The 17,190-nt window shown below is 41.3% G+C and overlaps 1 protein-coding gene across 4 annotated transcripts in view; it reads right to left on the bottom strand.

Moving 5' to 3' along the window:
• Window positions 1-17,190, bottom strand: part of HAO2 (hydroxyacid oxidase 2) — a 214,754-nt gene that overhangs the window by 133,732 nt on the left and 63,832 nt on the right. For all 4 annotated transcript variants that reach the window (XM_067034158.1, XM_067034163.1, XM_067034170.1 and 1 more), the window contains exon 3: window positions 8,280-8,367. In XM_067034158.1, the coding sequence (XP_066890259.1) occupies window positions 8,280-8,367 (88 nt within the window). The remainder of the gene's footprint in view (window positions 1-8,279; window positions 8,368-17,190) is intronic.

Here is a 17,190-nt window from a genome sequence, read left to right as displayed (position 1 = left end):
TTGTAAAGCAATTATACTCCAATAAAGGTGTTAAAAAAACAAAACCAAAAAACAAAAACACACAAATGGCAGGGCATTCTTACTTCCCCATATTCTCACCTGGTCCCAATACTGAGGAGCAGATCTAGGCAGAGGGAAACCAAGACCAAGCTCCCCACCTTCCTGCCCAATGCGCTTTACAACCTGCGAGCTGCAGGCTGAGGCATCACAGCCAGGCTGAGAATGGTGGATGCAATTATCTCCCAGCCCTTTGAAGCTTCAGCCAGGAATATCTGTTGTCACTATCACATGTGATTATGACAGAAACGTCCTCCTGCAGAAGACAGAACTCTTTGTCCACCACCCTCCCTCTGTCACTGCCAGAGAGCAGGAAGTGGGGAGAGGGGCTGGCGCCCCTCTCCTCTTGGTCCAATTTCACACATTGGTTTTTCGGCATTAATAAATTGGTTACATTTGCCCCACATTTGGCAGGCGAGGTTTCTAATAACACTCTGATCCCTTCAGAGAACATGAATCACTGGCATGCGGGGGGCTCTGGTTACCTCCCCCCACTCTCTGCTGCTAAAGGTCCCACATATTAGCAGGGGTCAGGCGCTCGCCTGGGCCGGGGCAGAGTCTAGGACAAGGGCCATGGCTTCGAGGCACTGTCACGGAGCTCAAAGATTTTCCCTCAGAGGGAGAACAGATAACTTTGAGCCCAGGCAATGTGCAGCTTTCTTCAGCTGTCAATCCTACCTGGTTTGCATATAGATTGAGAAAACGTGTGAGATTTTACCACAAGAATCAGTCCAGAGAATTCGAGGCAGGGAGTGGGGGGTGGGTAGTGGGTGGAGAGGGGATGGGAGAGAAAAAAATGTGGGATGCAGATGTCTGAGAGTTACGTGCTGCCCCAGCACCACTTCCTTTGTGAAGCCGGGAATCTTGAGGGATGGATAGCCTGAAAGAGGACAGTGTACGTTTCTCAGAGGCAGCTTTTCTTCTTGCAGAGCAATTAGGTGTGCAAAAGTTCCATGACCAAGGGGAAGTCCTGAGAAGAGGTCCAGAGTTAGGAGGCGGCCACAACTGCAGCCTTGGCAGGACAAGTAGAGGGATAAAAGAAGGGGAAAGAAAGAAGCTAAACAGAGTATGGGCAGGCCTGGGACAAACACAGGGAACAAATAGGGGGGACAGAGGGAGAGAACAATGGAAAAAGAGAAAAAGAGAATTGAGAAGAGATGGAGAGGAAAGCAACTCAGTTGAATCTGATAGATATTTTATGCTAACCTCCAGCTGGGGGAAAGAAGTGTTTTTACATAACAAGTATACATCAAATCCAGTTCCTGCCCTCCAAAGAGCTTACAGATCAGTTAAAAAAAATCGGCCACACAACTCATCCTGGAACAGAATATGACAGGATGTAAAACAGACATCAGTGCCCTGGAGCATGAGAAAGAAGGGCAGAGGTTATCGTGGGGACGCTTAGTAGACGAGGTGGGTCTTGAGAGTCTTCTAGAAGGCAGGTGAGCTAGGCACAGGTGTGGGGTGGGGATTCCTGGTAGTACAGAGAGAGGAAAGGATGAGACGGAGGAGGGGAACAGCGGGTAATGAAAAGACAAATAGAAAGGAAAGGAAAATGAAGTCTGCCACCCACAGCTGCCTTAGTTACCACACAAGCCACAACTACCTTAACCCTTCTATTCAAAGGAATTAGAATTAGAAACTTCCTATGGGATCCAGTAAACTCAGGCAAGCCATCCCCAGCAGCTCAGCTCCAGGCCTGGAGGGAAGGAAGGGAAGCAGCTCATGCACCTTGAGCAAAACAGGCAACTCTTCTCTCCTGAAGGCACCAGGCTGGCCTCAGACAGAGGTTCCCAGTCGACCCATGTAAGGTCACGGACACATCCCAGTCTCACCTGGTAGATTCCCAAGCGCCTTCTCTCTGTGCCATATCCTTCACTCTGTGGTTTTCACATTCCCAGGAAGGAAGATCTTTTCCTTTTCTGTTTTTCCCAACTTTTTATTTTGAAAAATTTAAAATCTTCACGAAGGTTGAAAGAATACCATACTGAACACAAGGCACATTTGAATTGTTTCACCAGTTATTAAAATTTGATTCCATATTCAGTGGTGTGCTGATAAACCTGGTCTCTGGGGGCAGGGGAGGAAGCCCTAGGTGTAGCAGGTGCCAGTCTCTGTGGTGTAAAAAACTCTCACCATGACTGATTTCAAGCTAATTTTAAACCATTAGTTTAGCAAATGGCTTGCAAAACTCCTGAATATTTATCTGCTCTCAGGAGCTGGTAAGAGCCGGTTCCAGTATACCATATTTTTCCTGAACTATTTTAAATAACTTGCAGATATCATGGCACTGAATCAAATAACTTCAGCATGTGTCTCCTAAGAATAAGGACATTCTCAAACATAATCACATCATTATCACACTTAAGGGAAAAATTAGCAACATATTTCATAGTATTATCTAATATGCATTTCCTACTAAAATTTTCCAAATTGTTTCCCAAATGTTTTTCATAGCATTTAAAAAAAAAAATCAAGAATCCAATGAAGCCTCCATATTGCATACGATGTTTGTTTGTTTGTTTTAATCTAATCCAACTGCTTTTTCAGCTACAGTTTTTTTATGACCTTGACTTTTTTGAAGAGTCCAAACCAACGGTCTATAGAATGTGCCACAGTCTGGGTTTATATGGTTGTTTCTTATGGTTAGATTTAAGTTAAATATTTTTTAGTAAAAATAATCCAAAGGTGGGCTTCATATCAAAAGGCTCGAACAACGTCAGATTGTTCCACTATTGGCTGTGCTCAGTTTGATCACTTAAAGTAATAACCACCAAATCTCTCCAAACCAAACCTTTTCCCCTTTGTAATTAATAATCTGTGAGGAAATATACTGATTCTGTGTGAACACCTTGTTACTCAAGAACTTTTTACTCAGTGGTTAGCATCTGCTGATGCTACTTGCCTGAATCTATTATTACAGTAGGGGTTGAAATATAATGCTTCTCTAATTCTATCACTCTTCCTGCATTTATTAGGTGGAATCCTTTTTTTTTTAAAGTTCTTTGTTTTTCAGTATGACTGTGGACTCATGAGCTTTTTTTCAAAAAATTCAATGGACTTTAATCCATTACTGTCATTTTCTTTTTGATGTTCAAATTATTCCAAAGTTGGCCAGTAGGAACCCCTTCAAGCAAGATCCTGTGTCCTTCTGACATGACCTCATTAATCTTTAAGTATTTCCTTTCCTTCTGGCACACCAAGTTTCCCCAGGCTCACTTGTGTTTACCCTGCCCCAGAATCAGAAGCAGTTAGTTCTTCAAAGAGCCCTGATTTCTTTAGTGGGAAATGATATTTAGAAATCAAGATCTGGGTGCAAGGTGTGCTCATTGCTGCAGTGGTGTTATTGCTTTTAGATCCTTTTGGTCGACATGGCCAGGGGGAAATACGTACAGATATATATATGTATGTATATGTGTGTGTGTAATTTATAAACAAAATATAATTTGTATATACATAATTTACAAATATATATATACATACATATAAACATATACACACATATTGAGTTCCCTAACCCCCAGTATCTCAGAATGTGATCTTATTTGGAGATAGGTTCTTTACAGAGGTAATGAAGCTAAAATAAAGTCATTAAGGTGGGCTCTAATGCAGTATGACTGGTGCCCTTATGAAAAGGTGAAACTTGGATACAAAGGCACATACAGAGGGAACATGATGTGAACACATAGGGAGAAGACGGTCATCTACAGGCCCAGGAGAGAGACCTGGAACAGATCCTTCTCTCATAGCCCCCAGAAGGCACCAAGCCTGCGACACCTTGATTTTGGACACGGCTGCCAGATTTTCTGTTGTTCAAGCCACCCAGTTTGTGGTACATTGTTATGGCAGCCCAAGCAAACCAATACACTACCATAAAAATTACCACAAATTTAGCAGCTTAAAACAACACATATTTGTTCTCTCACACTTCTGTAGAAGGCTCGTTATGAATCTCACCAGGGTAAAATCAAGGTATTAGCAGGGCTGCATTGCTTTCTGGAGTCTCTATGGAAGAATCTGTTTTCTTGTTCATTCAGGTTGTCAGCAGTGTTCAGCTCCTTGTGGCTGTGGGAATAAGGTCCCCATTTCCTTACTGACTGTCAGCTGAGGGCTGTTCCCAGCTTCTGGAGGCCGACTGCATGCCTTTGCCCATGACCCCTTTACTCCAACTTCAAGACCAGCAGTGGCAAGTTGAGTACTTCTCATGACTTGACTCTCTCCTGCCTCTCCTTCCCTTACCTGCTCTTCTGCCTTCCTCTTTTACATTTAAGGGCCCATGCAATTTCACTGAGCCCACTCAAGATAATCTGGAATAATCTCCCTAAATTAAGAATTAATCTTAATTCTATCTGCAAAGTTTCTTTTGCCATGCAAACACAGGTTCCGGATGTGGACAACTTGGGAAGGGGGGGTGTTACTTTGCCTACTACATGATGACATCAATACATTTAGTTATTTGCTTTGTCCAACAATACGCATAGAATAGTTTTAGGAATCCAATAGCATTATAATTATTAACAAATAACCAACTAAATAAAATTAAAATTTCTTTGAAGTCCTTTTTATCCCTACACTGAGAAACTGCACATAGAGCACTATGTTCAGAGTTTTACTTGAATCCTTTTCTCTGTGTGGTTTGATTGTCAATTTGATAAACAACTTGATGCATTTATTTCTGTTTGTATTAAAATTTAAGGTTTATTTTATTTTTTATCTTTTCACACAATTTTATTTTGTGAATAAGTAAAACATTTATACCACTTACACACAGAAGCCAAAACTATTCGAAAAGATATACCTAGAGAAGGCTCATTTGCACCCCTAATCCAACTCCTAAATTCCAAGGACTGGTGTGCTGGGAGCCAGCTTCTCTGATTGCTGTCACTGATGCTATGTAAGTCAAATCTTTGACGTATTGATAGCAAATATCCAAGTACAAATCCATCATCATTTTCATCAACTACAACTTATCGCAGATCAATTACTGAGAACAAAAAAGAACAGAGCAGTCCCTGTCCCAAGGCATGAGAGTCTCCTTGAATAGACCTGGAATGCTACAGAACAGGTGAGGGAGGCTCAGTACCTGATGAAAGGTTTAACTACATGGGTGGGTAGGGCCTCAGGATGATCCCCCATTGATTAGGGTTCTGGAGAAAGGCTTCATGGAGGACATAAGACTTGATTCAGAGCACTTTAAGAAAGGAAAATGGCACGAGCAAAGGCAAAGAGGTATATTCCAGACTAGGGAACAATTAGCCAACCAGCTTGGAGGAGTGGAACAAACACTTGAGCTGGAACTTGGTAAAAGGCATCCAGGTTCAAATGCTGCCATGTGACCATGGGCAAGTCATCACTCAACCTTTACATTTCTCAGTTTCCTCAACTAAAAATGGAAATAAGGCTAAGTAGTAAGCCTTTCTCAGAATAATTTGATAGTAACAAGTTTCTTTATGGATATACTGGGGGTGGGGAGCATGGAGCTGGAGAATCAGGTCTGAAGCAGGTAATGAAGGACCTTCATTACCAGGCTAAGAAGTTTTAATTCTATATTACAGGAGCCAGTGGGAGGATTTTCTTTTCATAAGTAATAAATGAATTTATTGTTTTTAAACAATATAAACTGTGGTTAATAATATGATAGATATATTTTTCTGCAAATTATTGGGTTGGCTAAAAAAATCATTCAGGTTTTTCTGTAAGATCTTATGGAAAAACCCGAATGAGCTTTTTGTCCAACCCAATACTTTTTTAAAAAATTAAGCCATATGTACTAATAATCTTTCCATGCTAATATTTTTTCTCCTTAACCAATGCTTAAGTATTTCACAGGATAAATTAATAAAACCTATTTAGCAATTTCCCTACTGAATACATAGGTTGTTTTTTGTTTGCTTTTTAAAGATTTTTTTGATGTGGACCATTTTTAAAGTCTTTATTGAATTTGTTACAATATTGTTTCTGTTCTATGTTTTGGTTTTTTGGCTGTGAGGCATATGGGATCTTAGCTCCCTGACCAGGGATCGAACCTGCACCCCCTGCATTGGAAGGCGAAGTCTTAACCACTGGACCACCAGGGAAGTCCCCATAGGTTGTTTTTAATTTTACAACATTACAAATAAGGTAGTAATATATATCATTGTACAGTAACCCTTGTGCCTTTGTTCATACAAAGGTACCTCCTTAGGAAGGGTATTTCTTGTAGTGGCTCTAAAATCTCAACATGCATCAGAATCATCTCTCCAGGTGATTTGTTGAACCACAGATCCTGGATGACACTCTCACAGTTTCTGATTTAGTAGGTTTGGGGGTCACACCTGAAAATTTGCTCAGGTGATGCTGCTGTTCTTGGCCTAGCTCAAACTTTGAGAACTGTCTTTCTATACGATTGATTCCTAAAATTAGAGTTGTTGGGTAAAAGCATATGCAAATTTTTCACTTTGATGAATCCTGCACATTATCTTCCACAAAAATTGTATCAATTTACTTCCCCACCTACAGTGCATGAGCATGCCCGTTCCCACACCCTTGGAAACACAGGCTATTATAACTCTTTTATTTTTTTGCTAATTGAATGGTAAAAAAATGGAATCTTGGGAGATAAGATTGATGTTGTTTAAGGGTACAAACTTACAATGAGTAGCAAATAAGCCATAGTGATCAAATGCAAGTATAATGAATATAGACAACAATATTGTACTATAATTATGTAATGATAAATGTAGCTACAAAGGCAATCATACTACAATATATAAATGTATCAAAGTAACATGTTTTAAATTTACACAATATTATGTCAAATATATTCAATTTTTTAAAATGTAATAGCATCTCATTTTTGTTTTTTACAGTATCCTGAATAGACAGCAATACTGTACTATAATTATGTAATGTGATAAATATAACTACAAAGGCAATCATGTTTCAATATGTAAATGTATCAAAGTAACATGTTGTACACCTTAAATTTACACAATGTTATGTCAAATATATTCAATTTTTTAAAATGGAATCTCATTATTGTTCTCTTTTACACTATCCTGAATACCTTTTCATTATTTTTTACTGTAACTTCTAGTTTTTTATCTTATTATAAGAAGAATGTTTATTGCAAAAAATTTAAGAGCTCTGAATAAGCAAAAAGAAAATAAAGTCATCCATGATTCCACCACACATAGATCACCCATAGTAACACTGGGTGTATTTTGTAACTTTTTTTTCATTTAATAACATAGTGTGATCATTTTTTCCGTATCATGTCATTAACTGTTCTTCTCCAACATCAGCCTAAATGGATGCATCATATCAATGGAATGTTTCTGAATGGGAACTGACATTTACAAAATGACTCTGGGAAGACTGATCTAGGAGCAGGATTTAGAATGGGAAAAGCCTGGAGGCAAGGAGAAGTTAGGAAATTATTGAAATAATACAGGAGAGTGGTGACAGTGCAATTAGATGACAAGGAATGAATACAGGAAACATTAGGAAGAAAGAGTCAACAATCTAGTGAGCATCCATGGTCAAGTGTGAGGAACAATTCAAAGCTAAATCCAGCGGGAGTACCCTGGTTTCAGAATCATAGACTTGTGAGATGCCTTGAAAGGGACAGAGATCATCTTTCCTGTCTTTGACCCATTAATTTATCTCAGTGTAAAGGTTTAGGGGATGGAAGTTAACTTTATAGAGGACGAACTTCATTTAGGAGCACAGCAGTCTTGAAACCCCAGAGCCCAGTCTTCACACCTCATTTCAATGTAGAGAATAATTATTTGAGAGACTATGGTGAGGTGGAAAGACCACATTCTTGAGTATTAAAAAGAGGGCATTGTGCATCGCTGCTTTGTCACTTATTGTGACCTTCAGCAAGCCTCTTAACCTCCTTGAATTTTTTTGTCTATAAAATGAGAATGATAATATTTACTTCATTGGGTTGTTGTCAGAATTAAAAGAGAGGATATATGTGAAATGCTGGTCCACAGCCAGCAAAGGTTTAAGAAGTGGTGGTTTCTTTCATCACTGTAAGAATAGCAATAATGTAAAGTAACAACATCCCTATAAATCACCCCACAACTTGGCTCCTCCCTGAAGGAGTGTTCATGGACAACCTAAGCAAGTCTGTTTGACAATGAAATGAAACTCATCAATGAAATGAAGTTAACTCTGAAACAGTCCCTTTCGTGAGTAGCCGTCTGCAGTGGCATGCAGAGTGAGCTGCAGCTTACCTCTTGAGCTGAAGCTCTGGGGATGTGCCGTGGGGTGGCTGGAAATATTCCGCATGTGCTGGATTCCTCCACAGGTTGCCTGAGAACACTGCAGAGATGTGCACAACAGAAGCAATGAGGAGTTTAAATCAATACTGACAGACTTGGTCCTTTGCTTTCTTTCCTTCCCCTTCTACCAGCTCACAAGGAACTCAGGCTCAATATTTAGCTCTAGCCTCAGGGTACGGGTGCTGATTGTAATAAGTCTGCAGGCAAACCAATCTCCCTCAGTTGTGCTCTTCCTTCCTTAAAGTGGGGATGTTACTTCCTAGAGTAAGTCTGAGGAGCAAATGGGGTATTGCATTTGAAAGTGCTTAGCAGGGTATCCAAGAGGAGTGGACACTTACTGTTGAGTTTCTTCTGGGAACCTCTCTAAGGCTACCTCACTATAGGCCAGCAATAAGCAAACCATGCCAGAAAATGTAGTTGTTTCAGCTGCTTGGCAACCACCTAGTGTATGATTAACAGAGGCACCAGAAAAGCCATCACCCTCCCCGCCCCACAACACCCCCCCCAGCAAACTCTCTGACATAGCAAGAAACACGAAATGTCCACCCTCCTAACTTAACTCTTGTCCTTCGAGGTTGAGGAAAAGAAAAATTAAACTCAATCACCAACACTCCATTTGTCTTAGGTGACATGAAACGCATTTCTGCATGGCAGTCAGCAAATGCTTCACCAGAGAATGCGGTGTTCTGCCAGAGAAAGTGAACCAACATTGATGCGTCCACTATCTACTCCTATAGGTCAAGCCCTCTTATATGAGCTGTATAATCTTATTTACACAAGCCCATGGGCATTATTATCCTAATTTATCAGATGAGGAAACAGACTCAGAAAGATTGAGATGCACAGCATAATAGGTGGTAGCTGCCTCCCCCTTTTCCACATTTCTTTAAATTTAGTTTCCCAACATACGTTCCTATCATCTTGGTTGCTTTACAGACCAACAGTGTTCCAGCCCATGTGAAAGAAGAAGCAATAAAGACCATATTTCCATCTTTGGATCTGTCCATTTTCATCCAGTCCTAAACTAGTCACAAGTTAAATTCAGCACATGCAGTGTTAAACTCTACTATCTACTACAGTATTAAACTCTGTAGCTTTACTATGTACTATCAAGCCTACATTGATGAGACAGTGAACAGGAGAGAATTATATTTTTTAAGTTAAAACCTGACTTGTTTACTCACTTGCTAAAAACCAATTTTCATACAGGATGAACCAGTTCCTGAATTTTTTTTTTTAAGAAGACCATTATGTTTTCAAGATGAAATGAATGGAAATGTGCTGTTTCCTGCTGCCCTGTCTCCCTGTTCCTTTTCTCTTTCTCACTGTGTGTGCGTCTATCACGGGTTTCTTCTGTCCAGAGATGCTCACAGCTGTTTGCCTTCCTCTCTCTTGAGCTCTCCAGGGCAGCTTTCATTCTTCTACCTCAGCACGCCTGGGGCCACATGGAAACTCCCCCACGGTATGATTGCTTCCACACTTTTCTAGGCTTTAAAGAGTATCAGCTGAGAACAGCTTATTGATCCCAAGTGGGGAATCCTCCCTGGCAGAGCAATTTGCAGTCGATGAAGGAATGTTGAGGCATCCTTCTCTTCTTCTGGCCCCCACCTCCACGCCCCACCTGCAGGCTGACATCCTCCAGCCCAGAGCTCATCCTTGCTAGTGCCTCCTTTTCTAAGTATTTCTGGGGAAGTTGACTTTTCTTTCTCAAACACTGATCAATTTTTTTGATTTAAAATATTGTTAATTTTAGACATACAGCAAAGTGACTCATTTATTTTTTTCAGATTATATTCCATTATAGGTTATTACAAGATAGTGAATATAATTCCATGTGCTATATATAGTAAATCCTTGTTGCTTATCTATTTTATGTATAGTAGTTTGTATCTATTAATCCCATACTCCCAATTTGTCCCTCCCTCCCTCTCTCCCTCCCTCTCCCCTTTGGTAACCGTAAGTTTATTTTTGATGTCTATGAGTCTGCTTCTGTCTTGTATAGAGATTCATTTATGCTATTTTTAGATTCTACATATAAGTGATATCATATAGTATTGCAATATTTATCTTTCTGACACTTCACTAAGTATAATATTCTCTAGGTCCATCCATGTTGCTGCAAATGGCAATATTTCATTCTTTCTTACAAATGAGTAATATTCCACACACACACACACACACACACACATCTTCTTAAGCCAATTGTCTGTTGATGGGTATTTAGGTTGTTTCCATGTCTTGGCTATTGTAAATAGCAGACACTGATCATCTGAACCACTTGATCAGTCCAGTTTTAAATCAGACCTCTATCTAGTTTAGAAGTTTTAATTTGAAACCCAAATATGGAGAAGAATCAGTTGCTTCCCAAGTGCTTAAGTCCCAGGAGACATGGATTCCACATGCTCAGGTAGCATCATACCTTCTGCTACCCACCAACAGAAAACCGGTGGTGGGGCTAAGGCAGAGCCACAGATGCTGTTGAACATGTTATTCTCAGTTAACAGGGACTAGCTGTGGTCTTGTCAGTGCTCAGCACCGAGCGAAGGAATGAGGAAGGTAGCAAGCAGTGTTGGAGTGCTCACTTTGCTCCAGGCACTATGCTAGTCATGGTCAAATATGGGATTTTATTAATCCTGTCCATAACCTCTCTAGAAGATTCAGCCTCAAGGACCTTTCTCCTATCATCACTATTTTATCAATGAAAAAACTGAGCTCAGAGAAGTTAAATGGTTTGCACAAGCCCACGCAGCAAACAAGTGGCAGCAACACAGGCAACCCAGTCCTCTGCCTCCAGGTTCAACGCTCTTCCCGTTTCTCCACCACTGGCAAGGGTTCCATTGACTCAAAATTCATACTGGAAATAAAGTCAGTGTGTTGGATTTTCCATTTTGGTACTGCAATGTCTGCCATTATTTTATTTGGTCAACATTCCAAAGGTGATGCTTCTTTTCAGCCCAGGTACTGACTATGAATGCAGCTGCCTGGTTTGCAGCCTCAATATTCAAACCCTCTGGATCCCCTTAGCCCACTTTCATAATGATAGTCTTTCCCTTCACAAAATAGAACTTTCATTAAGCAGCAAAACTACAGATTTACTTATATTAGCATAAGTTCACATTTAAAAGGCTAATAAAATTTGGAGCAAGATTTAAAAAAATAAGAGTTAAAAACAAAGATGAGTTAACCTCTTAAACTTAAGCCTTTCCCTCTTTCCATACGCTGCTTCAAAAAGGAATGGTTAACTGTTCTTTTCAGCTACAGTATTAAGGTCATAAATTATTCTTCTTCTTGACACTCAAAGTCTGCTGCAGGATTTTTCCTCTAAGGAAATATGTCACTGCTAGTCAACAAGAAAGACTGTTCTTTGCTTTCAGTGTGTGCCCTACCTACTTTATATAAAAGGCTTTTTGTTATTATTAAAAGTGGAACCAAAAATCCTAACCTATAACAGAATTAAATTTTACAATACATTGAAATAAATCATCATACAGATTTTAGAGACATTATATAATTCATTCACAGGTATTCAGACCATCTAAAACAGCCTCAGTCCCATGAATGTTTTCTCAATACCTCTGTTCCAGTATCTTTTCATCTCTCTTTGGAGAGTAATTTCTAAAGCATTGTTTATTCACTCTTCCAGAACAATGGCCCCAGAACCAAATGGCAGACCAAAGAATACAGTGAAATCAATAAAGTGTAGTAGGTGGTGCTCAGGGTGAAAACATCTAGAGAAGTGATAAAAGATACACCAATTAGCCAGTCATTCTGCAAGAATTTACTGCGTGCTTGTTTGATCGAGGCTGTTTGATTGCAGGACCAGCTAGTTTAAACCAGATAATTGTGAGGATATCAAGGTCTCAAGTGAATTGGAGCTGGAAACTGGAAGGCCACTGGGGGCTAAGACAGCCCTTCGCCCACCTTGCTCTCTGTGGGACAGCACAGTGAGGCGCAACAAGCATGACAGCATAGATAAGACTTTCAAGGGTTTCCGTTGTGGCTCAGTGGTTAACAATCCGCCTGCCAATGCAGGGGACATGGGTTCGAGCTCTGGTCTGGGAAGATCCCACATGCTGTGGAGCAACTGAGCCCATGTGCCATAACTACCGAAGCCCGCGCTCCTAGAGCCCGTACTTCGCAACAAGAGAAGCCACCGCAATGAGAAGCCCGCGCACCTCAACGAAGAGTAGCCCCTGATCGCTGCAACTAGAGAAAGCCAGTGTGCAGCAACGAAGACCCAACGCAGCCAAAAATAAATAAATTAATTTAAAAAAAAAACAACCCAACACTTTCAAGTCCACGGTCTGCCACTTCCTAATTAATCTGGACAAGTTAACTCTCAATGTTGATTTCTTCATCTGTAGAATGGGGATAATAACTACCTCAAAGTGTTACAGTGAAGATTAACCGAGACGATGTTTGCCAAGTGTTTGGCACAGGACAGCACTCAGAAAATGCTAGCTTCCTTTTGCCCTCGTTTGTGCTAGGCTGTATAACAAGTTTAGAAGCATCACATCTAAAAACGGTTTTCATGGCACGTGGAAAGCAAACCATTAGCGTTTACACTGCTGAAAAACCAAGAATTCTCTACAACACGGAGAGAAGATATTAAACAGATGGACACTTTCCCAGCATCTCCCTTTTTCTGGCACCAAATAACAATATGATTAATTAACATTTACAGTGCTTAACAGTACAGAAACCATTTTTCTCTAATGTCTCCTTCTGTTCTCATAATGACCTTGTAAGGCTGATATACTTATTAGCCTCCTCTTACAGCTGAGGTTAAATAAGCTGGTCAAGGTCACATGGCTTATAATCGACACATTGGGATTCAAGCCTGGCCCTTCAACTCTAAAATCTGTTATGCTTTTCAATGCAGTCGCCAGAATCTAATTAAGTTCAGTATTGACTATTTCAGGAACTGATTGCCCAATTTATTATCTGATTCCCCACCCCCTTCCCACCATTGCACAAGGTAAAGTCCAAACAATGTACTACGGCTATTAAAAGCCCTTCACAGCTTGGTTCCAGATTCTCTTTCCAGCTTCGTAGAGCGCATTAACCAAGCATCCTGTACTCTCCTGTGCCTCTGTGGGTTTGCTCACCTTTTCCTGTCCTAAAAGTGTCCCTTCTAGTCCAGTGATGTCCCATAAAACTTTCAAGGTCCAGTTCAACTTCTGCTCCCTCTAGAAAGCCTTCCTCTTAGCCTCACACCAGGCAGAATTATTCCTTCCCTCCTCTGGCTGCCCTAGAGTGTGTTCACACAGCTTCAAACTAGAGTAACTATAGATGGTGACAGGAACAAAAGTTTTTTCACCTTTGCATCCTCAGAATCTATCACAGCACCTGGCACATAGTAGATACTCAATAAATGTTTACTGAATTGAATTTGTTGAACGTTCCAAAAATTGTGTAACCACAACAGAATTGGTTCTGGAAGAATGTATTTTGGTCATTACGATTATTTGCATATACTCTGCCTACCCCAGGGCACTGTAAATGAGGTCAGAGTCCTTTTCTTATTCATCACTGTACCCCTGACAGCACTCACCATGCTTTGTTCTTAATAAACACACAATAACGTTCAAGAAATGGGAATTCTTTAATACAATATAAATATATGCAATAATTACATGAAGAGAATTGTGAAGTATAATAATTAAATTTCATATCTTCTGGTCAAAGGGCGTATGTACTTTGGAGGCTTACCTTGTAGAGTGTGCCCAGGTAAGAAACACCTGGGCACACAATTCCAATTGTGGAATGCAAAGCCCAGCGCAGGGAGCTTGGTAGCTCTGCAGCTCACCATCCCAAATCCCCCACTATGCCAGGAAAGAAGCAATGCTCTGACCAGGCACTAGTTTCAAATAATTTCTCCAAGATGGTGCAAGGTACCTAAGAACAAGTGGTAACAATAATTAAAAGCAAAACCAAACAAAGTACGTGTGAGCTGGACCCTGCTATTATATTACACAGTGATCATCCTACTGGTATTTTATAAGAGGCAGGGAAAGCAGTGGTTAAAGCAGGAACTGCCTCTGCTCCAGTTTCCTCACCTAAAAAAGGAGAATAATGCTTGTAACTACTTCATCAGGTTGACATGAAAATTAAATGAGTTAACATATTGAAAGAGCTTAAAACAGTGTCTGCCACATAGAGTAAGAGTTTGCTTTTCATTATTATTGTTGTTGCTGCTGCTGCTGTTATTAATGACAGAACAACAGGGCAATTTCAGGGGGAAGATGCAAAACGTTCGCCAACCTCAGCCAAATTCTAGGCCAAAGTCACTTTGTTTTACTGATGTAGATTACCAGACCTGAATACTAGAGGAAATCATTAGGTATCCTTGACTTTGCCCTTGAGTGGATCTGAAGCCTCAGAAGTAGTTGGAGACCTTTCCATATCTCCAATGGGCCTTCTGGATTGGATAAAGTGAAATCTTAAAAATTGAGCCCTCCCCCTTTCTTTCCCATCCATCTCCACTCTACCCTCCCTCTACTGTAGACCACCTCACCAGTGCCTGAGAGCACTCTGTGCCTCTCTGACCACTGTCACCCTCATTCGTCCCCTGCCAATTGTATCCCACTTGTCCTTGGGTTCTTTAGCCCTTTCCCTGTGACCATGAACCTCATTTATCACTCATTTGTCTGCATCCGTAGGGCACTCATCATCTGGCTTATACAGGTCCCTGTACTTTCCTGCGTGTTAATCTTATTTCTCAGAGAGCAATGAACTCTGAAAAGGCAGGCCAAGCACCTGCCTGGTGCACCAGGTTAATCTGTGCTCTGAATTCCTGCTGCCTGTCTGTAAGGAGGTGCATGATTTTACTCTGATATTTCGCTGTCTCTTTAGAACAAAATTTTAGTGCCTGTGATGGGTTGAGAGAATCTAGTCATGTTTTACAAAAGACCTTAAAAGAAAATGTAAAGTAACACGTACCAGGTATTGTCCAGATATTTATTTTAAATAACTTTTTCCTAGGTGTTAATTTTAAACCCTCTTCTGTTTTCACAGAGGGTACTGCTCCTTTGACATATGTCTTAGAAAGGAAGAGTTCTTCCTTCCCAGGTAGCTGCATGGCCCAGTCCCACCCAGTTTTGAAGCCAGTCTGACAAAGACCAATGTTTTCCCAGGGGCTCAGACCCTTACCTGGTAGGTCTGGAACCTGTCTTGTTGCTGCCCATCTGCACTGTATCTGGTGTACATAATGCTGAGCCTGACAAGCCATAGCTATCCCCTTCTCCCATCAGAAGGCCCAATTTGTGTGACGGGGCTTCTCCCTCTGTTTCCTACAAAATACATCCCTTGTGCGCTGGCATGTTTCCTGGTGCCCCAGCTCACTTAGTCAGCCAGATTGACTCTGTTCATTCCCCCTCCATGGCAGGGGAGCAGGGCACTGCCAGACAAAAGGCTTCAACTTTCAGTGCTCTTGTGGGACAAGCTAAGATTGCCGAACATTAAGGCCGAGATCAAGGTTAATTCACTGCAGGGAAATGCTTATGATGGAATAGTAACCAAGAACCAGGAACTCAGAACCAAGCTTAACTATATGTTACTATGCTATACTGACTGCCACCAGACTGATTCATTACACTGGACCTTCTTAGAAAGCAATGGCTTGAGTCAAGTATGAATTCACTGACCCCTGCAGTGGGTAGCTGGGCATCTTTCTGATGAGCTCCTGAGCCAGAGCTGATTCCAGCTTCTCAACTTTCACCTCCAGCCCCTACCACAGAATCCTGCACAGCTTAATGCCAATCCCGCTGAGACAAGACTTGCTAAGGTTTTCCTTCATGGGAACTAGAGCTCAAAAATAAATCTATGGGTAGGAGGATACACCAGTCCTCGCGTGCTACCTGGAGGCTCCCGCCTTAGCACCACAGCAAGTTAAGAGTCCTTTAACGGAGTTCCAGGAGCTGCCACCGGCTCATCAAAACAGGGTGCCCTGGTATGGTTCTTCAGCCCTCGTTCCCCTAATGCTGTCATTTCCAACTAAGAAAGTTTTTATTCGCTGTGCCTGTTTGCCAAAACTCATATAAATCAGAGTGCACCACTTTGCAAGACTTAGATTTGATTAATCTTAAAAAATTTAGAAGCTGCATGAGCGGGGTTTGAGATTAAGTGTGCAAAGATGTCTAGGAGCAGCCTCCCCACAGCCTTCAGATTGAGATGGATGAGGAGCCATACTGGGTTTGAGCTGCCCATAATTGGAAAAGCGTGTGCCCCAAATATCATATTTATCCTTCCTTTCTCCAAGAGCCGTAACTCTAAGGCCTTCCATTAGAACCTCAATAAAGTGAATGTCTTCAACTTTAAGGGTCCCAGATACTCTCGGCGTTTATGATACTTACAGAACAGGGTTAGGAATGCTGCGTTTAAAAGGTATTGTGCGGGGAGAGGGGGGTCAATTTCCTAAAGGGATCTGGCCGCTAGGCTTCCCTGAGAAAGCAGCACGAAACTGTAGATGAGCAGCATTTGTGAGTGAGTGAACAACAGGAGGGAATGTGAACACACAAATCCAATTTGCTAACTCCGGGAGGGAGGCTGTGCCCATAGCGGTCACAGCGTCCTCCCAGAAGGCGCCCAGGGCACAGTGAGAGTTGCTAGGGGCCAAATTCTAGGGCCTCCATTCACACTCTGTTCGACATAAGTGAATGACAGGTTCACATGTCTTCCCTCTCTAAGCCCTGAAATTGTGCCAGTGGCATCTTCATAAGAAGCTGAGGGATGACATTCATATAAGCATTCAGAAAACGCCAAGCACCTGCTCTGTGTCAAGCCTTGGGCACGGTGGTGTGAGGAATGCAAATATGTACAAGAAACATGCACCCATCTGAAGAAGCATGCGGGGTCTCTTACC

This window comes from Kogia breviceps, chromosome 1 (assembly GCF_026419965.1).
Source record: "Kogia breviceps isolate mKogBre1 chromosome 1, mKogBre1 haplotype 1, whole genome shotgun sequence".
NCBI classification, from domain to species: domain Eukaryota; kingdom Metazoa; phylum Chordata; class Mammalia; order Artiodactyla; family Physeteridae; genus Kogia; species Kogia breviceps.
The sequence above is the reverse complement of the archived record's forward strand: the minus strand, read 5'-3'. Positions and strand labels throughout refer to the sequence as shown.